General features: G+C 41.2%; 1 protein-coding gene across 4 annotated transcripts; it reads right to left on the reverse strand.

Moving 5' to 3' along the window:
* Positions 1-350: 350 nt before the first annotated feature.
* Positions 351-21610, reverse strand: SULT2B1 (sulfotransferase family 2B member 1). 4 transcript variants are annotated; one of them, XM_072976777.2, is made up of 8 exons: positions 19082-21610; positions 10312-10431; positions 8945-9181; positions 7564-7772; positions 3452-3578; positions 3253-3347; positions 1858-2053; positions 351-945 (listed from the first exon to the last, which is right to left on the reverse strand). In XM_072976777.2, the coding sequence occupies exons 3-8, from the start codon at positions 9078-9080 to the stop codon at positions 830-832; spliced, it is 879 nt and encodes a 292-aa protein (XP_072832878.2). In that variant the 5' UTR covers positions 9081-9181; positions 10312-10431; positions 19082-21610; the 3' UTR covers positions 351-829. The 4 variants fall into 4 exon arrangements, with proteins under 4 accessions (XP_072832878.2, XP_020654541.3, XP_020654543.3 ...); XM_020798882.3 differs by lacking the exon at positions 19082-21610 and adding an exon at positions 18258-18869; XM_020798884.3 differs by lacking the exon at positions 19082-21610 and adding an exon at positions 18258-18863 and having other exon boundaries at positions 1873-2053.

The raw sequence follows: 21610 nt of genomic DNA on the forward strand, positions 1-21610 counted from the left end.
GCATTTTGTTGTTTTTATAATTGTTCATGTTGTCTGTTCATATAACTGGGAATATGAGAAGACTCATTTTGTGAAACTGTGTTTGCAAGTTTCATCAGTAGCAAATATTAAGCAAAAAGTCCCATCAAACTTAAACGTGCTACACCCTCAACTTTAACTGCTGGATAATTTGGTGGCTTAGATCTTTGGCTGCGGAGCCAGAGATTTAGAGTTTGATTCCCGACTGTGCTTTCTTAAGCGGACTGGACCCAGTGATCCATTGGGTCCCTTCCAGATCGGCAGTTCTAAGTTTTTTTGTTTTTGTTTTTGTGGAACAACACAGCTATGTTTTTGAAAACAGATAATCTTAATTTGTATATTTTTCTTTCAACTGGCAAGCATTTATTTATTTATTTTAATAGTATTACATTTACATCCCACCTTTCTTCCACCGTGGAACTCAAGATGGTGAACAAAGGGTTATCCGATGCTCTCTCTCTCTCTCTCTCTCTCTCTCTCTCCCATCAGGCACTGACCACATCCTGCTGTTCTTAGCTTCCATTTTACTTGCTGCCTCAGGTGCCTTCAAGACCTTTATGGCTTCCAAGCCACAATTTGGTCAGTTCTGGAATGTAAATCTACCACATCCCATTTGCTTCTGGGAGACATGGCTCCCCATTCTTACTTGCTACATCCTATTTTAATCCCATGAAATTCAGGAGAGCAGACTCCCGACTATCCCGTCCCAGATGTTTCCACTAAACTACAGCATATTGTGCTAGACAGTTAATATCCTGACAAGTCATTAATCAATCCAGTAAGGGAGAGAATCAGAAGAGAAACCAGCACTTCATTCTTTGTCCCATGGAAATGTAAGGTTCAGCTCTCGTTTACGTTCCTGGTAGACCCGGTCGAAACATTCACTCTGTGCAGTGGTCAGATGGTTTTTCCAATCACCAGAGATCCCTGGAAAACAATCACAAAATAACTCATTCAATGGACAGACCTAATGAAGGAAGCATAGGGGTGACAACGTGGGCATTTGTCCTGCTGTTTGGTCCTCTGTGGGGACAGATTGGTTTGCTCCTTTTGCTGGTGACCAGATGATGTAAGTTCCAGTGTGAACCAGCCAATCCCCTGATTGTTCCTACCTGCACTTTTCTGGTTTCCTGTCAGTGGCTACTGATTTTAGGATTGGTCCCTTTTGGTTCATTTCCAGTATATGGGGTCGATGGAACTGAAATAAAGTGGAGTTTGCTGCTTTACATTTCCCATTTGGTTTCAATTTCCCAACATTATTAAGCTTAACCACTTAATGATATTGGGAAATTAAATACTTCCTCTGCTCCTTAGTGGTAAAAGCAAAGTTTAGCTTTTTAAAGCCAATCAGGGTAGCTGATGTACTGTACTTTTAAACCAAAAAGGTTTTGAAATATTCCTTCTGGTAGGAACAGGAGAGGGCAAAGACTCCTTCCATCCATCCATCTGCCTGCTGCAAGGAGGGTAAGAACTGAGTGTGGGGTTTTCTACCTTAGGTGCCAGAACAACGTGACCTCCTTTGGGTACTGTGCTCTTTAATCTAGGGGGCAGGGGAGGTGACACCTGCTGCTCTGCCTCAGTGGACCAAATATACTATATGGTACTTCCTTCGGAGGGCAGGAGAGAAAAGGGTGATCTGAGGATACCACGAAGGAGCAGCAGGGATTGGAAAGGAAGAGGAAGCTACCTCAAAGCCCAAACAGTCACACATTGAGCAACTGGTGCCATGGCCTAGGAAATATCTCTTTCAGGGATGTTATGACACGGGGTCTAGAATGTCAGTATCAAAGAAATAGCTGCTGTTTGTGACTGGTGTCCACCCACCCACCCACCGGTCACCTTGCTCTTGGTCACCTTTGCGGAGAAATGGGCTTTTCTTCTGGTTCATGAGGAAGCGTGGTGAGAGTGAGAAGTTGGACATCTTATTGCTTTTCATGGCTCCAAAGGAGGCATTCGCCACCACAGAGTCTATGGCTGCATCGTCTAAGTCTTTGCCCAGGAACTGGCAAATACGGACGATACTACCCCGCAGATCCTGGAAGAGGAGAGAGTGAGGAGAAAGAGGGGATTGTGTGAGGAGCGACACAAGATACACACCTGAGGCACACACAGTTGCAGACACGGAACCCTCCAAACTGAAACGGTTTCAAATCTAGATTTGTAGCCATGGCTCTTTGGGAGGGGCAGACACGTTCACGAATGTTTGGGAATTTAGTTTGCTTCCACACAGCCACTCCCACAGTACAGCTTTTTGGGTTTTTTTTCCCTCTTTAATATATTTTTCATGGATTTTTTTTCCAAAACAGAGGTAATGATTACTTCTTAGGGTAACAGATTGAAGATGGCAACATTTGGGCCACCCCATAAAATTTCATGTCTCAGGCAAGATGACTGCACACCAGGGAACATTTTTATTTTTGTCTGATTTTCGTACCAAACTAGTAATTGCCGTAGCTTTTACATGACTCCCAGTGCTCAAGGTTTCTTCTTTGGCTGCGTTCCCTCATGCTTCATTTGGTTTTAAACCACGTTTGATTTTTATAGATCTTCAATTTAGGGGAGCCTGATCTTCTTGCAGACAGATATGAATCCTTCTGCTCTGCCTTCCATCCTGCTTGGAGGTAAACAATTTCTCTGAACCTGAGGTCTTCTATCCAAGATTTTTGTGAGGCAAATAAATACAGGTTGTAAAGCCTTTCACTGAAAATGACTACGGCCGCCAAGAATAAGCATGATATGTATAAAGGAAGAGGTCTAAGCCTCAGGCCAGCATTTACTCACTGGCTTATTGACCAGAATGTAGGAAGAAACCTGTTTTTTGTTGTTGTTTTTTACTCCTGGTTAGAATCACCTTTAAAAGTTTTTTTAAGAATTATTAAAATAAAGATTTCTTGCTTGACACAGAAGAGGTGGCAATTTCTACCTCATAATCAGAGTCAGTGGTCCAGCCCGCAGAGAGCAAAACCCCACATAGAGAAGGTGTGAGAAGTACACACACGCCACTTTGCACGAGGGCAAAAGGGTGCACCAGACAGGAATATAAATCGGAAACCAAGACAACCGCACATTCTGCATGGCAAAGCGAAGAGTGTGTGGGAACTTTTAATGACCTTCAGATTCCAGCTAACTTTGCCAGCAGAGCAACAGTGTCTGCCTCCGAAGAAAAGCTATAACTCTGCACCCAAAATGCAAAGCTGTGTGTTTTTTTAAAAGTAAAAATAACATAATAGCAACCTCTTGCAGCTCCTCATAGGTGATGAAGAAGAAGTTTTCCTTGTCTTTCAAGTTCATCCAGCCTTTAACATGGTCGAACCAGGAGCCAAAAGGCACTGAAACAGCAAGCAATACAGGGCATGAATTGGGGGGGTGGGGGTGGCATGGGGTTGCAAGGGGGCCCTCCCGTCAAGAGGAAGAATGACAACTTCTCACTCACCGTCTCCTTTTAGAAAGACATCGAGAAATTGATCCAAGGTGCCTGGGTCTTTATAGGGGCGAAACATCGAGGCAAAATGATAGAGCGATACCAGGACATCTTTCGGATTCCTGACTGTGTAGATTATCTGTTGACAAAAGGGATTGGGCACCAGTTGTTGGGTGTGGACAAAGAACACAAGATCAGAAAAAGCTTGAAAGAATATGCCCTCTCCTGATGCCAGCTTGCGTATCCCTCAAGATCAGCAAGGGAGGGTCCTCTCAATGTGTCCTTCCCTCCTAGGATAGTTCAGGAAGAAAACTCCTCAGTGGTGGTCCCATACCTGTCAAACACCACTCCTCATGCAGGTGTGACTTGCACCAATCTTGCCATAATCTTGGAACTCAGCCGAATCTTTTTTTCTTTGTCCAGGCATTTTACAAGGGCCAGTCCATCTTCTCTCTCCTTTGTTTAAAAAGCCTTTGTATATACAGTATATTATCTTTTATTGTTTTCTTGTATGGTTGCTATAATTATTGCTCTCTGCCTGGTATTTTTAGATGAAGGTTGGTTTATAAGCATCCTAACTAATTAGTTCATTAACGGCCAACAGAGGCTGCTAATATGAAAACGGTTTGCAGATATACCAGAGAAAGTAGATTAATTTTTCGCCTGCACATCAGCCCAAAACTCCAAAGCCACTGATGGATATAAGCAGGATTAAAAAAAAAAAAAGGAATAACCCTATTGTTTTACAATCCTTAATTTCTGCAAATGAGAACAAGCTGGTACATAAGCTTCTCTTTTCTTGGTTTGCTTTGATCACCCTGGAGCTACAAACAGCTTGCAAGCTTCATGAAATCTCCGGGTAAAGATAGTGATGTACACAAATCGATGTAATGGCACTCCCCCAGAGAAAAATACCGTAATCAAGCAAAGGAGTAAATATCCAGAATAAAACCAATATAATGCGATTAATAAATAATCAAGAACAGTGACACTTACTATAAATCAGAGATTGGAAGTAACACATTAAATGTAACGAGGTTACTAGTAATAGTGTTCCTTTTTCAATAACAAGGGACACTTTTTTCTGGCAGAAAGGTGGGATATAAATCACATGAATAATAAATAAGGTCATAATAAGAATGCTAGAAGTGTTAAATTTTTACTTTGATTCATTGCATAAAAATATTATTTTGGAAGGTGACTTGGGGGTTTTCCTGACCCTCTGGAGCGCTTTGAATGGTTTTTTCTGTTTAAAAAAATAATTTGAAATAACACTTTTTGGTAAAATGCTGAATTTTTTTTTAAGTGCTAGGAAAATAACACTGGCAATAGAGTATGAATAAAAACGTTTTGCTATTCATTATTAATCAGTAATAACTAACACATTACTCATAATGATTAAAGGTAAACTAGTATTCTTTAGGAGTACCATTTCCAGTCTCTGAAAATACACTAACGTAAGTAACACAAATAATATACTGACAAAAATTCTAATGAACATGATACGTTTCAACTCTTCAGGCAATATATTCTTCAGCAGGAAAGAAGCTTCCCCCGTAGACATGTAAGGCACGGTAAACATAATTAGTGTGAATTTACTTTCTACCTGCAGCAAGACCTGGATGTCGTTCTGCAGAGTTATTCATTTTATAACAACAGAGGGAATTCATCAAGTTCACTGTGACACTCGGTCCAGGCAGGGACATAAAGCTTTCAAATATACTCCCCCTGCAGAAGATCAAATGCCCAACTTGCAACCCAAAGGTTTCTGCTGCAATTAAATCATCAGACCTGGATGAAATTAGAAGCGGCCAGATACAAAAGAAAGGGAGAGAAATCCAACACCTTTTTTTCAAGGGAGAAATTGTAGTAGGTGGGGCTTGTTAGAGAAGCCATGTCTCCCGAAATTCCTTCTTCTGTGTAAGCTATCAAAGGAACAGGTGCTCCATCATCTTCTACCTCTGATTATCTTAGCTGAAAGCAAGCCTGGTACAAGTAGGATCAAAACTAGACGGCCCAAGGCCAATTTTCCAACCCCTGAATCTGTGAGCTGCACATATCCCCACACCCACTCACTTTGCTGTTTTATTTCCTTTCCTTTATTTTAAAAAATTCAGCAAGATATGTAGGAGCTGTGCACCTTGTTTTAAAGGAGAACTGTGTGTCTCCATCTTAAAACCATGCCTCCTTGGGCTGCAACGGCTAGTGGGGAGGGAGGGGAACCTGTGTCCTACCCGGTTTCCCCAAAAATAAGACCTAATCTGAAAATAAGCCCTAATATGATTTTTCAGGATGCTCATAATATAAGCCCTACCCCAAAAGTAAGCCCTAGTTAAGTGAAGCCCCTCCCTCCACCCTTGTGCAGCAACCAGAAGAATAAATGTATTTGAATAAATGTAGATTGTTGTACAGTACATGGGGGGAAAAAACATCCCCTGAAAATAAGCCCTAATGCGTTTTTTTGAGCAAAAATTAATATAAGATCCTGTCTTATTTTTGGGGAAACACAGTACCTCCTGCACTAAAAGGAGTGTTCTAATCCTGGGAGTCTGACAGCTAACCATGCCCATCGCAGGACATTGTAAATTGTATTAGAATGCAAATAGACTATTTTCACTCCTATTCCAAAGAAGCATCAGGACTGCTCTTCATTATTCCCATTTTTAAAAAATATATATATTATACTTCATATCTCAAGGTTAACGGTGGGCTTGTCACTCTATGCGGGTCAGGTCACACATTACAGCCAATGCACATTTCCTCCCCTTAACAACATTATCTCTCAAAATTTAAAATTATCGTTGACGGAGAGCCTGAGGGCTTGCTTATATTTGTTTGCCAAAAGAATCCCAGTTATGCCATTTTTGCCATTATTTGCATAATTTTCAATTTTTCCATTCCCAAGATACATGGCTAACATAAATTCATTTGCCACGGCAATTGGTTTATTTCTTCCTCACTGGGAGGGTTGTTTTAAGTTATACCGATCATGGATTGCTTTATTCCTTATCATTTCAGCATGTGTGAACATTGCTGTCAATTTATTTCCTTTGCTAAGGGGTTGGGTTTTTGGGTGCTGTGGCCACTTTATAGCCACTGTGCTTGTACCCTTTTTTAAAAAAGAGATAGCAATAAATTGCTACTAACAGCCACCGCTACCATCACAAAAGCAATATGAATACATTATTCAGAAGAAGACAACCTTGCCCGTCCTCCCTTGTGAGTGAAAGAGGGCTTCAGCTGAGAAAGGGACATTTTCTGCTTTGAACAGTAAAGAAAAGGGCACTGCATTAAAATCTCCTCTCTTTTTTAAGAAAAAACTCTGCTCTTTACAATACTTTGCAAGTTTTTTTAAAAAAATCTGCTGCTTCCTCCCAATGCTGTTCAAAAGGAGAAAAAAGGAAAGTCAAGAACTGAGAAGATATGCAGAGAAATAAGGAAAAGGGGACAAGTGAGTAAAGGAGGGGAGGGAAAAGGGGAAGAGGAGAAAACTCTTATCACTTTACTAATATATTCATTGTCACTTTTGTAATTTTTTTTAAAAGTCAAGGGGGGGCTGATTGCCCCAAGAAACAGTACAGAAAATGAACTGATGCAAAATTAAAGAGCAGTATAGCCTGCTATAAGGATTTAAAATAGAAAGAAATGCAGTGAACTGATACAAAATTAAAGAGCAGTATAGCCTGCTATAAGGATTTAAAATAGAAAGAAATGCAGTGATGCAGTTCTAAACAATGTAAATGCTCCCACCGATATATATACCACATGACCACTGAAAAAATATATTGGTACAAGAGAGATGAAACAACTCAGTGTAACTGGAGTTCTTTTCTCACGTGTGATTGAGCCCACTTGTAGATGAAACTGTGATGCCTGGTGCTGATACAGGCAACGTTGTGTTAAAATAAACCATTCATTTATTTATTTTCTCTTAAGGGTGCACTGTTTCTAGATAGGGAATCAAGGTTTCATCTCTCTAGACCCTTCTCTTTTATTTCCCACTAGTCCCATCTGGGTTCCCATCCTGGCAGCACGCATCTACCAGAGTTTGCTAATTAGAAGGAATGGTGATGAAAGGGCGAGGACATGCAGAAAAGGTGTATCTTGTTGATGACTTCTCTTACCTTAGCTTTCGATTTGAAGAAGGACTTTGCAAAGAGGTGTGCCGGGAGGTGAGAACTAATAATACGCGGTGATTTGTTGGTCAAAGCAATCCTGTATCCTAACACCGTCTCAAACCAAGGGGCCCGGTCCCAGTTGGGGACTGTTTGGCACCAGGTGGGGTCACCGTTGCTACGGATGAGACTTAAAATCTCCAGCATCCACACAGTCCCTAAGAAGGAGTGCCAAAGCCATCCCAAGAAAGCAGTGTTATATTTATGAAACTCGAGCTCCACCATGCTCACAAGCCTGTTATTCCCTGTTATATTCAACTTTTATTTAACAAAACTGGGTGGCAGTACATAAGGGATGATACGTAGTCTCCGATCTGATTACTAACCTGATCTAGCATCAGCAAAGTGCATAATGTGCCTTCAAATTATAGTGTTGGTTGTATCCAAATTATCCCAACAGCCCTTGTTCTTTAAACCCTCTTACCACAAAATCAGAGTTTGAAGTAATGAGTTACAAATAAGTCAACTGCAATTAATTCCCTTTGTCTCGGTTATGAAGGTTACAACTGCTTTACATGATGATTTCAACTAGATAAGAGATAACCTTACTTCTTTTACTGGGTGATTGTAACTTTTTATTAGTTTTATAGTTAGGAGGTGTAACCTCACTAAGTAATGGAGGAAGAATAAACACCGTATGATTAAAGTGCTTAATTGTGCTCTGTTGTGGTGACAAAGAGGCAAGTGGAAGGACTGTGCCCCTTTTTCCACAGGCCAATGGCTTGTGGAATTTAGCCATTTTTGAGGATAAGGAGAGAAAAGAGTTTCTTTTTATAAAACTTTTAAAGAAGCTTCTTTAGAAGCTTAAAAAAAACCCAACCGCCTGCTATTATAGCAGTGTGTAACATGGAAGCTTTGAACAATAAATGAGATGAATTACTTTGTAATTGTCTTTTAATGTTATAATCCACCTTGGATCTTTTCAAGGAGAAAGGCAGGGTATAAATGAATGAATCAATCAATAAAGCATGCATACAGACATGCATACATACTTCTTAAAAATAACATGCTTAACATTTAGCAAAGCTAAGCCACATGTTGGACAGAGAAAAAAAATTTAAACTAGCAAATTCATCCTTTCTACCGGTATTGAATTCAGGTCCATGGCACTCAGCCCCTGCCCTTTGCCCAGAACTCTGGGTTTGTTTGATGAAGCAAACTGGAATGTGGACAACAGGACGGATCTTAAACACCAGAGTTATCTTTTTTATCTGTACTTAATCAAGATCCATGGCAACACCCAGCCCTGCCCTTTCCCCCAGACTTTTGGATTTGTTTTAATCCACCAATTCATGGCACTTTCCCTCAGCAGACCACAAGCATCTTCTACCTGATTTCTGGTAGGTGACGTTGAAAATATCATCATCTCGAACTTGGAAATTGTTTTCCACCATCTGTAACACCTGTTCAGAATAGATTATTTGAGGGAAGCTGATTCCCTTATACTTGAAATATTCTGTGAACATCTTGGAAAGCAGCAGGTAACAGGAAAGATGTGGTAAACGTTGTTGGACAGATTGGCCCCCCAAAATAGATCTTCTCTGGTTGGGAGAAGCAGATGGATTTTCTAAAAGGGAGAAAAGATTTATGAATTAATCATGTGTGATAGGAAAAAAACCCAGCATTTTGGGCCGGTAAGCAGGGATTAGATCCCAAATCTTCCTGATTACACAATGTACTACACTTTTGATGGTATAATTTCACTCTCTTTATTTGGGTTATTTGAGAGGTGGGGTGGGAAACAGCAAAAATAAAGCATTTATTTTATTTTCTAAAATTACTTTTGTGCCCTCCCTATATTCCAATAAGCACAAGGTGACCTTTCTTTCCTTCTGTCAGATATATTTGCCCAGTAACAAGTAATTTCTAGAACTTTTAGGACAGGTAGCATAAAAATTTCCAAGGTACATATTGAGGGGCCCACTGCCCTAGGTGTGACGTTGCCTGTTCATCTCTACATTAACAAAAGATTATCAGTGTGAAAACCTTGTGTTCTTAGTTCACTTTGGTTCTGTCAACTCTAGTTCATAAGCGGTTAGGTGAATTTCATTTTTCTGTGTGACCATAGGATAGATTTTACTGGGATGTATGAAGTTCTTCTCCTTCTGACTTTCTCCTCAAAACAATCCTGTGACGTGAGTAATGCTTGAAAGAGTGTGAATGGCTCACAAGCATGAATTCTTGCTGAGCAGCTATCTGAACTTTCCAAATCTCAGTCCTACACCTGGAAAGGTTGCTTCTGTGGAGTCCGGTTCCCCAGTGGGGCTTGACGTCGTGTGATACACCAGACATTGCTGCAGATTTGATCCAGTTTTTCCGGACAGTGTAGTTCTAACCTCAGATTTTGCATATAATTTCTTAGTTACATATAAATGACAGAAGAACCATACTGAAATGGACGCAGATCCTATGTAGTCTAGTGTGCTGCTCCTGCTCACATTTTTGAGAAGCATACATGCAAAAGCATAAAGGAAATTGTCTACTTCTGGTATTCCAAGCTTGGGGGGGGGACACCCCCCTTTCATGGTCATGAACTCCCAGTGCCTATGATTCTATAGCACTACTTCCCCTGCACCACGGATCTTGTATTCAACAAGGGCACAAGAATGGAACCTCCTAAAATGTCTCTTAAATTTATTTTCTGCCCCCCTGTGTTTAGAACTCCCATTATTATATTTTGTGCAAATCAATACTTACGTTTGGCTGTTCCTGGCCCTCGAACTGACCAATTTCACTGAGCGATGAGCTAGGCCTTCCAGTATTGTGTCTCGAGAAAGATGTTTAAACGTCCTTTCATGAAAATCGGTATGGTGAACCCTGCATTGGAGGAATCGTGCATGGCCTCATCAGTCCATTCTCTTTCCCATTCTTGCAATCAGAACAAGATCCCCTCAAGGGAAGCTTCCAAACTTGCTCAGCCAGGAAAGCTGTGCAGATGTTACAGTGGTAACACCAGGAGTTAATACTGAAAAGCTCAGAGAGAAAAACCAGCCATGCAAGTTGGACCTGACCAGATGCTACCTACTCCTACACACTGTCACAAACAATATCATTTAGGTGTGATGAGTGGCATCTTATTGTATTGTAGTGTGTCCCAGAAAGGGGTGTCAAGGCACAATCAGCATGCCTAGAGAAAGCTGCTCATGTAGTGTGATAAACTAATCCACTCATTAATCCCAAACAGACCATCCACAGAGGGAGGTGGCCCACTGTGTCACTGTATGAGTCACTGATCTGACCTAATTGGCTTTCAATCCACTTCTGCTCCTGCTTTTGCTTCTACTTTGTGTGTGTGCCTATGTCTCTTTTTGATATTTCTGCCATATCTGTACAGTGCATGGGATAAGTCAGGGCTTGTTCAGACTGCCATTTGTCCATCTGCATGGTTTATGGTGGGGGGTAGATTGTTCTGCTCTTTTTTTTCTGGTGAGCACACAACGTAATTGCTAGACTGGACCCATTTGCTCTGACAGCACCCCAACCTGCACCTTTTCTGAGCCTCTATCAGAGTCTTCTACTTCTTTGGTGTGAGTTGCTGCTCTCTAATTTAGTCTGTTTCCAGTGAATGCAATTGCTAGGAACAGACTAAAAGCAAATCTTGCAATGGTCAAAGCTGCCAAGACTCCTTCCAGTTTGAATTTCCAGTATCTTGAAATGGCTTAATACACGAGCCACTTCAGGATATCAACAGACTGAACACTGTTGTGTATTGAGTGACCTTGCTTAGTGTAAATTAGATAATGTCTATGGAGATTTCTTAAATTGCAGCAATTTGCATCTAAAAATTATGCTGTTTGAGTAACTGGGCAACAGGATTTCAGCCCCTATTTTTCTGTCCTTCTTTTCCTGCGTGATGCCCTGGCTCTCTTCACTGTTAACTCCCCACCTTGCCCCCATTTTATCTGCACTACAGCTTTATTAGTTAAGATTAGTCTGAGAGGTACAAAACCAGTTTAACACTCGTGCATCAAGACAATCACGTTTTGTTGCAGAATGTCTACAAAACTAGACCTATATTGTAGGTCTTATATCATCCCAAGAGCTGTAAATAAACTCGTTGTGTTTCAGTCACAGCTGGGCAAAACTGTCCTAACAAATTGATTACATTTTGCCATCAGACTTTTTCTCTCTTCTTCCTTGTCTTTCTTCCCGCCGCCCCCCCCGTCAATATAATTTATTAGATTTTTTTAAAAAATCAACCACCACACTGGTTTTCTGCGAGTCATTCAGCTGAGAAGTAGAAAATACATGGTTGTCAGGTTGCCTGGCCTCAATTAGGGGACGCTGGAAGTGTACATCGGAGACATGCACATAAGTGTTCATTACATCCTACCCTCACCTTGTTACTAATTCTCAATATATAGGAATTCTCATTAGGTCACAAAATCTCCTACAGCTCATTCAATGCAAGTTATTTTGCCTTGCTAAATGAGGGTACCTATAAAAAATTAGAGCTGACGAAGGGAGGTACATACTCAGAATCACCTAAGAGACCGTATTAGTATATTTGTATCTACAGCCATCAGCAGAAAGGACACTCAAAGCCCATTCAGTCTAACCCTCAGTGAATGTAGGAAATCTCCTCTTATAAGATATGCTTATGGCTTTCTATCACACCAAAGGTAAATGTGCATGGCTAGTATTCCAGATTTAGCAAAATGATTTGCTGCTCCAAAGAATACCATCCTAAATGTGAGGCTCAGTCATATGAGGTCATCAGCTAAACCAAAGAACAATGGCCATGCCTTTTCCTGTGACTCTGACAGTCATCTGAGGTGAGAAATCAACATCTGAAGCTCATTATAAGAACTAAAATATGATCTCAACCTCCCAATTCACGTCTTCAGCACTGGGCTGCTTTTAGAGACACATTTATAGCGACCAGCTGAAGGTTTGGCAACCTGATGATCAATTCCATGGCAATTACAAGCACAGTAAATTGATGGAAGCCCGTGACTGCATGTCTGTTCTCCTGAGATGACAACCTTTTTCAGTGTAAATAATGAAGTAATTATTTTATTTAAACTATAGCACAACTTATTAATAAAGCTTACATAGATATATGTATCTCTGTGTATGCACCCACACACATAAGGTTATGTGTCTGCATATATCTCACACATGTGATACTACCCTGTTTCCCTGAAAATAAGACCTAAACTGAAAATAAGCCCTAGTATGATTTTTCAGGATGCTCATAATATAAGCCCTACCCCCAAAATAAGCCCTAGTTAAGTGAAACCCACCCTCTACCATTGTGCAGCAACCAGAAGAAGATGATATGACTTTATTTGAATAAACGTAGATTGTTGTACATGAAAAAAAATCCATATCCCCTGAAAATAAGCCCTACTGCATTTTTTGGATCAAAAAATTAATATAAGACCCTGTTTTATTTTCAGGGAAACATGGTAGTAAAATAAATAGTAGTACACATGTGCAATCAAAACCCATTAGCCTAATTTGAACTTGCTTTAGGCTGGGCTGCTGAAGGGAAGAAGGGTTTTCCACCTCGCAGGAATAACAGTCGGCTACAAGGGAAACCAACTTGTCTTCTCTGTCAGCCAAAAAGGGAGCAGTGGCAGGGAATGCTGTTCTCAGCTGCTGCCAGAAACCTTTTTTTAAAAAATAATCTTGGCTGCAACTCAGGCACACCTGGCCTTTTCTGCTACAGGAAGATGTATTGCATTTCCACTTAAATTGTAGCAACTCTTTCTAGATCTGCATCCAAGGTTGGCCATACCTGGTGAAGTGAGGCAATAACATTAGGTAGCATCTCTTAGTTCAAACCTATAGCACACGTGCCACAGCTGGCACGCAGAGCCCTTTCTGCGGGCACACGAGCCATAAGTCACTGGATTGCTTATCCCCTCAGAGGAGTAGTGGCTGCTGCCACGGTGCTGGCGCTTCGACAGGCGGCGGGTCAGGATCCGCAGCAGCTGGCACTGGCGGCAGATCTGGAGTGGGGTCTCGAGGCACCTCTGTGCCCGGGATTCCCCATTCCGACGCCACTTCTGGTTCCGACACCACCGCAGCCCACCACCCACTGTTTTTTTGGGGGGGGGTTCAGTTTGGGCATGCGAGCCCAAAAAGGTTCACCGCCACTGCTTTAGTTGTTCTTCCTGAACAGCTGGCTTTTCCTCTCTGAGCTCTTCTAATAATAAAAATTATGAGCCGTCCGGTCAATTCTGGCTTCCGATGACCCTTCTCAGGGTCTTCCAGGTAGAGAATACATAGAAGTGGACTATGATTTTTTCAGGGGTGCCCTGGGACAGTGCAGCTTGCTCAAGGTCACACAGGCTGTCTCTTTTCATAGGAGGCACTATAGGGAATTGAACTCTCAAGCTCTGGCCCTGCATACTGAGCTATCCAAACAGGTCAAAAGCACTAGTGCTGGTTTGTGCACTTCTGTTTTTAGTATGTTTCCTATTGAGTAGGTAGCACAAGGCCTAGCTGGCATCTTCCAGTCACTTTCAGTGACTTTTTCCTTGTCTTTCTGTTGTTGTTGTTGATGATGATGGTGGTGGTGGTGATTATGGTCTGTCTTGTGTTTGGTTTTCATGGCTTGTCGAGGGTATGATTTATTTTGTACTGGGGACTTGTTCTGGGGTACAATTTCAGTTGGGTACTCATTCTACACTACAAGATCTGAGTTAGATGCTTTTAATTACCTCACAAAGATTAAACAAACAGAAATAAGATACTCAATGGCTCCAGAAGTGAAGGGAGTGGGAGTGGATTGCAAAGTATTTCATTCCAGGATTTCCAGAGGAGAAGCATTTTTTTATAGATGGGAGTGGAATGAATATAGGCAGGATACAAATCCCAGTAAACTGGCCTCTCTTGATGTGATGAACCAGGACCACACTGGACCAGGCTGGGAGATACTTTTTCCCTGTGCAAAAAGCAGAGAGGCTTCTGTTCGGGCTTCTGTTCCTTGTGCCATCTCTAGCCAACCTCTTCCCTTCAGGGCACCATCCTCAGCCTTACGGTACGATTCAGTTGCCAGTCGTTTTGTGAAAATGGTGGGAGGACAGCAACGTGTTCTCTGTCTCTCACAGCAAAGAGTCCGTGGCTGGCCTCTGTTTGCATTTCTCTCTGTATAAATCAGCATGTGCAAATGTCACGCCAATCTGTCTTCTCTTTTATTCCTCTTGTTTGCCCATTGCGTAAGTGGCATCGTACTGGCAGTTGACCACTGGCCTTGGAGAGCAGGCGTGGAGGAGAACCACTTTAGCTTCTGCCAAATTAGTTAAATGGGTGATCAGCAGGAAATTGCCAGTTCTGCTTCTTGGGAATATCCAGGCAAAATCCCACCCCCATTCCCTGGCCATAGGAACAGCAGCTATTATGGTAGCCACATGTCCTTTTTTTATGGAGGATGTTGCTCCATTTGAAGAGCTGTCCTCCTCTGCAGTGACGCATGTCCTCCTTTGTGGTGACCTGGGGAGTCGCCCTACGCCATAGTTAATTTCCCTAGCTGTCAAGTCTTTGATTGATACATGAATCCAATCAGTCCTCTTTCATTCCTCCCCCCCTACCAGTAAAATGGTTCTGCAGGGGGGTCATTTTGTAAGAAAAGTAGGAACCCATACACACTAATATTACTACGGGTGCATGGCAGAAAGGACATGGCATGGTGTGTCGGTTCTGTATGAACATCAGATGTGTGAGGTCAGTCCCAGGAGCTGACATTCTGAAAGCACTGTTCAGACAATTCCTCTGAAATAACTGAATGTTACCTAGCTAGATTATTTCAAACAAAACTACAGTGACATCTGTTTATTTTCTTTCTCATCTTCAATATGCTTCAGAAAATAAAAGGCCCAGGGCATTTCGGAGAATTATCAACAATAAATATTTATTGTGTTGTCATCCCCCATTTTCTCCAAAAAGCAAAGGGGAAAAGCACACACAGTCCCCTTGTATACCATATAAGACTTTTAATCCTCATAATAGCCCTTCAAGGTTGCAGTACTGAGCTTCATGGCTGAGTAGGAATTTGAATCTGCATCCCCTCTAATCCTAATCTGATATTCAGATTCAAAGCAGAAAAACCTGCAGCCCTTCAGATATAAATGAATCTCAGGCTGCAACTTCATGTTTGCAATAATCCGCAGTAAATTGGCTCAGTCTTCAAACTGTATTAAGGCCTGCTTGTCATTGCGTTGTCAAGAGTCCCTGTGAAACCCTCCTGGTTTTAATTTAGAAAGTGACTAGAATTTTATTAATCTTTTTCTTTCCTTTTTCTTATTTCAACAATTAAAACTGAGCTACATCTGTTTAAAATACTGTCGCTTGCAAGGCTCCCCAGTCACTGAGTAACAACTATCCAGGCAGAACAAAAGGTTCTCCCTGCTTTGGCTCATGAAAGGGCATGAGTTTTATCATGATTTGTCTCCAAATATCCCTTTTGGAATGTTCCTTCCTTTCCCTTTAAGAAAATTGATCTCATTACTACATACTATTTATACTCTGCCTTTCTCCCAGTAAAAGGGCCCATAGGACCTAAGAAATCTTTTTTTTTAAATTAAGAAATCCATTTCTCTGCTGAAGCTTTTCTTCTTGAACTGTTTGTTTCTTTGTTTGCAAAGTACGTGAAAGCTTCTGCTTGGCAGACATCAGCTTCAAATGGGAAGTATCTTAATGCTAAACTCTCACCCCAATCCCACAGAACAAAGCCACACTAAAAAAAATTATATATGCTTTCAGGAGGGAGAAAAAGAGTTACAAAAAAAAGTCACTGTACTAAGTAAGACAAAAGAACATTGTATGGATGGCAGGAAAAATACCAAATATCAATGCAGACGCTGGTAGATAAAGAGGAACAAAGTGACAACTGTCCTGTTACAGAATGTTCACAAACATTCAATAGGAAAAGATCAATTTTGGAGGCAGAGAGAGGATTTTACAAGGAAAGGACCTGCGTGTGTTGAAGCCAAGGGAGTATTCGGCCTAGAATTGGGAACCTCCAGATCTTTGAGTATACATTCAAACGCATTCAGACAAAATGAATTGGATGTACAGTTAATAATAACACATAGAATATATCCAATGAAAAGCAGAAGCATCTATTTCGGTGAGCCTAATTATGTTTATGTCCAGACCCAACTCATTATCTATTATTAATAAACATTTGTGTAGATAAATCATAATCAGTGTTTCTGTGTGAATAATAATAATTTGTTATTTCTGATGCACATGTGCCTCTCTGAGTGAAGGTCAGCTTTCTTTCACTGTGGACGTGGAGCTTTGCAAAGGACTCCTCTTAGGGAAGAAGGAAGGTTTCTTAACACACTACCATTGATTTTGCCAATTATAAACTGCTGCACATCTAAAGCAACCCGGCAACTTGGCCTCCTGCATGCTACTGCTCCCTGGAGAAATTAGGAGTTAGCCTACAGTAGTCAAAATAAACACTCCATACACGGGCTCTATTTTTATCTTTACCAGTCCAGAGCAGAATGTTTGCTAACATTTCCCAAACTTGCTTGCTTGAGGAAAATTATAAACGACTCTGGGGAGGCAACCAACGGGGTTACTTGTTGGCGTCTCAGAACTTCGTCCTGAGACCATTAGAACAAACTCAAGTCTCCTTCAGTGTCCGTGTCAACATAGCCCCTTCTCTAAGTGGCCGAGATGGGGAGAGCTGAGGCCTCCCAAACAGCGTACCAAACAGGCTGCACAACGGGTGTTCCGGAAAGAGGGCACCTTCAAAGTCCACCTGATGTCAAACTGAAGCTCCACCAATCACCCACCATTCCTCAGGGATCAGAGACAGTCTAAGATGGGTTACGGGATATAAATGCGGTTCCAGAGTTTTGGTGACATTGCATTAATTTCTTTAAGTGACCTTCCAAATATCTTTCAAATATACAACCTTTCTCACATACAACCTTTCTCCATCCATCTAAGTAGGGGCTATATAATAACTTCCCTTTGGATTGCTCTACTCACACCTAATTTTGCCTGCCTGCCTTTCTCCTTCTTTTTTTTTACTATTTTCTCTAGTTATATTTTCCCCCTTCCCCCATTTTTTCTTTTTCCCTCCTTCTTTCTCTGATTTGTTTTATATATATTTTCCTCATTTTCCTAGCTCCCTCCCTCCCTTCCTCCTCTTCTTAATTTAGTTTTGCCTTTTATTTTTCCCCCCTCCACTCTCGTCTATTTTCTTGATTTTATTTCTCTTTCTCTCCTCTTCTCCTGATATCTTCTGCTCATGGCTCCTTTGTTTCTCAAGCAGCCGTGCAACCTTAAAGACTTCTTTGTAACTCTTTCTGTACAAATGGGTTGGAGAAGAAATTAGGAGACAACACCATAACTGCCAAGATGTCACAGTCCCCCTCTTCCAGTTTGTATACAGTCTTCTGATTATTACAATAGGGTCTAGAGATGCTGCACATCCATACCTGTTCAACCCACCACTTCCTTAAATCACACCTTTTCACAATCCCGCCTCCTCCCATTTGCTACAGGTATGTACCTGTCTTATCTTGGGTTCCAGTGCCTCTTCCTAGAGCCACAGGGATAAGCCGCGTGTTTTCTCGTCTCTGTGTTTCTGATCTGAAGGCTGGCAAGGTTGCCCTTGCCCACCACACACATACATACACACACACACACAAACCACAGTCTTCTCTGCTTACCTGGATTGTTCCTCCTAGCTGATCCCCAGAGATGCCACAGTTCAGGGATTGTCCCTAAGGCTACCCGGTTGCTTGACTCACACTCAAAGGGTGTTGCGCTTCAAGGCTGATGCTGGGTAGGGCATCTTGGCTAGAGAACAGAAAGCTTCCCACGCCAGTCAGATGGACCGGCAGGGAAAGCGTACAAGAATGCAGCCATGGGGAAACTGGAGCGGACAGGAGTAATTACTATTTTTCAGCTCAATGAAACGAACCTTTCATTGTTTGTGAAATGAAGAGGAGCTGTCTCTTTCTCTGGGACCAATTCTCTACAATGACTAATCCCATTGTGAGTTTCAACTTGAGCTAGATATTCAACCTATCTTGGGAAAACTGTATTTCAAATGAAACTAGGGTAAACCTGGATCCCCAGTTATTTCTGTTAGGAAATTCAGAGTTGCTCCTGATTGACTAATTTTACACTCTAGTTTCAAATTCATTTTTGAAGCTGAACGAATCAAATGCTGATGTTAGATCACAAAGTAAATCCAGAGTTGCTTTGGATTCCACCCACAGAAAGATAAGTGCCATTCTGGTTCTGGTGCCACCTTTGCTCCATCGTTATATCCCATAATATTCATTCTACTAACCAAGTTAAATATAGGTTTTTTTAAACTGGAATAGCCATAAAGTTAGTGTGAACATTTTTAAATTAAGTGTCTTAATTGAAAACTCTCAGCTTGATTTCACATTACATATAACACATACATCCTTGGATTTTTCTTTAAACTACTGACTCCAAACATTATCCAACCAACATTTGCCTATCCACAGCTTTTACATACCTGTCGGAGATTACTGAGTGATTTGTTGTTGTTGTTGTTGTTGTTGTTGTTGTTGTTGTTGTTGTTGTTGTTGTTGTTGTTGTTGTTGTTGTTGTTGTTGTTGTTGTTGTTTGTGCAGGTAGGATTGCTCCATTGTGTTTTGGTATTAGCTTGCATGATTGCAGGGATCTACCCAAAACAGATGGCTAGCTATCACTTTCAGCTTAGAAACCGCAGGGTCTTCTAAGCAGTTATTAAGAAACTGAAAGCTCCTTCTTGCTCCCATATGGATGGAAAGAGAGAAGAGGATGCAAATTTTTTTTAAAAAAATTCCTTCTCACACTAGCAGCTTTGTACACATACCCGTAGTTTATCCTGGGAGAATGTTTGTGTTAAAATTTAGAACCAGTAATCACATCTTCCAATTGTAACCACTGAAAAAGTAATAGTAAGTATAGATTCCAAGATTTGTGCAAAAGGAAGAGCTGGACCCCATCAATGTGTGCTAAGGCTGAACCCAGGGTCTGACAGTGTAGACATCTTATGAGGACTCCTAAGTTATGAGGATGTCAATTTGTGGCTTTCTATATGACTACAACTCCCAGAATCACCCACAACTGATTATAGTGGTTGGGACTGATGAGAGTCACAACATCTGGAGGAACACAAGTTGCTCATCAGTACTCCCCATCTACACTCAGACAAAATAAAGTCCATTGGTGTTCGGCAGGGCTTTTTCCATTTTATGTATGCTCAGGATTGTATCCTTGCAGCTGAAATGGATGTGATGCTAAGCATAACATTTGCAGTCGCATCTTTTTATTACTGACAACAGCAATATGGCAGTGAACCGTTTCCATTTGGACCGATGGTGTATAGGGGGTGGGCTTTAAAAAATTTCTTCCTGCTATGCTGCAGTCCAATCGAAAATAAGACTGCCACTGCAGTCATTAAGTGAGTGAGTGTGTCTGTGTGTGTACACAGTCTTAAAACCATGCATATAATAAGAACAGCAAGTGATGCATTTAGCATAGTGTGCAGTTTGATCCTATCATGAATGTGAAAGTCAGCTGCTTGTAGGAAATGCTTCTTATTACAAACAGCAGCACCAGCAATGAAGTTAAGAAGAGGCTGAGAAAGTCATTTCCGTAGAAATAAAATGCTGCAATGCTGAAGGAGTAGTGGAAGAACGAGAAGCAAAGAGTGAATGCACCTCTCTAAGAAGTCACATCGTTTCAAAAAGCTGTTGCCTGTTTGAAGTGCTTAATGGCTTTAGGCAAAGACAGGTAAATGGGAAAGAAGTAGAAGGATCCCAGGAGGGTTAGTAACTCAGCTGCAGAGGGCACACTTTGCATGTTGAAGATGTTAGGTTCAATCCCGAACATTTCCATGTAGAGCTAGGAAAAAACATCCTACAGTATTTAAAATGCCAGAGAACTTCTGCCAGCCAGTGCTGACAATATGAGGCTAGATAGACCAGTGCTTCAGCTCAAGGTAAGGTGACCTGGAGGAGGGTTGGGATGGGGATACAAGGAGACTTGCTGAAAAACTAATAACTAAAAGAATTTTTTTTTACTGAGTTTGGGGAAAAAAATAAAAGTTACTTTAAAAGTAACTTCCCAAGTTCTATTTTTTGAAGACTCAATTTCAGGTTCTGATCTCAAATCTGTAGTTAGTCACTTTTGACTGGTAAATTTTCCAAAGCCCCACTTTCTGTCCTGTCTTGCCTTGGTCAATCTGGATTATATATGGGGGTGAGGGATGGAAGACAAACTCCAGTGGCATTCACCCTGACCTCCCACTTCTATGTAATATCTGTTCTCTATAAAAAAAAAAATCTCTGTGGGGAATCAAACGCCCAACTTCTGGCTCCCCAGCCAGATGCTTAAATCACTGAGGTATCCTGCACTCTGAAAGAATGCCAGAAGACAAAGAAAGCCAGTGATGAAAGGAATCCCTAAATTCCCCGATAGCTTCAAAGGAAAACGGAAAAAAACAATTCTCAGCTTTCACACTCTCCATAAAATAAACACAAATCAGTCTCAAGATGAAAAGAAATATAAAAGGACACAAATCCAGGATCGAAAATTGCAACATTTCAGAAACTTGTGGGAGAACATTTACTCTCCAAGGACATTCTCTTGATGGAGCTAAAAGTTGCCATTCCTCAACAAGAATGTTTGAAGGGGAAATTGCTAAACATGGGTTAACAGAATACAGTAGTTTGATTCTGTTCACTCAGGGCTCAATGGAGACCAAGGTTTTCTTTCACTTCTACACCAAGTATGTTGTCTTAAACTGTTCTGAAAAACCATTGTTTATCTTGTACAGAGCCAAGCCTTGTGTAGAAATGCCACTGGCTGTATTTCTACCATTTCATTGCCCTCCAGGAATGATCTCTGAGTGGGTCCTTGTCTCACCATTGCACTAACCTGACTCTTTAGAGTTGCCCTAGTTTACCTAGCCCAGTGATTATGCTCTTGCTTATTTTTTTCTCCTTCACCAATTTTTCCCTTGAAAATATCCCTTGTGCCTAAGGAAGTGCATTCT

This window comes from Pogona vitticeps, chromosome 6, assembly GCF_051106095.1.
Source record: "Pogona vitticeps strain Pit_001003342236 chromosome 6, PviZW2.1, whole genome shotgun sequence".
Classification (NCBI taxonomy): domain Eukaryota; kingdom Metazoa; phylum Chordata; class Lepidosauria; order Squamata; family Agamidae; genus Pogona; species Pogona vitticeps.

Excerpts from the sequence above, each read along its gene's own strand:
- SULT2B1 (XM_072976777.2), bottom strand. The coding sequence starts at position 9,080 with ATGTTCACAGAATATTTCAAGTATAAGGGAATCAGCTTCCCTCAAATA. Across the intron at positions 3,348-3,451 it reads TGTCTTTCTAAAAGGAGACG|TGCCTTTTGGCTCCTGGTTC; the intron begins GTGAGTGAGAAG and ends TTGCTGTTTCAG. Across the intron at positions 2,054-3,252 it reads CCTATGAGGAGCTGCAAGAG|GATCTGCGGGGTAGTATCGT; the intron begins GTTGCTATTATG and ends CTCCTCTTCCAG.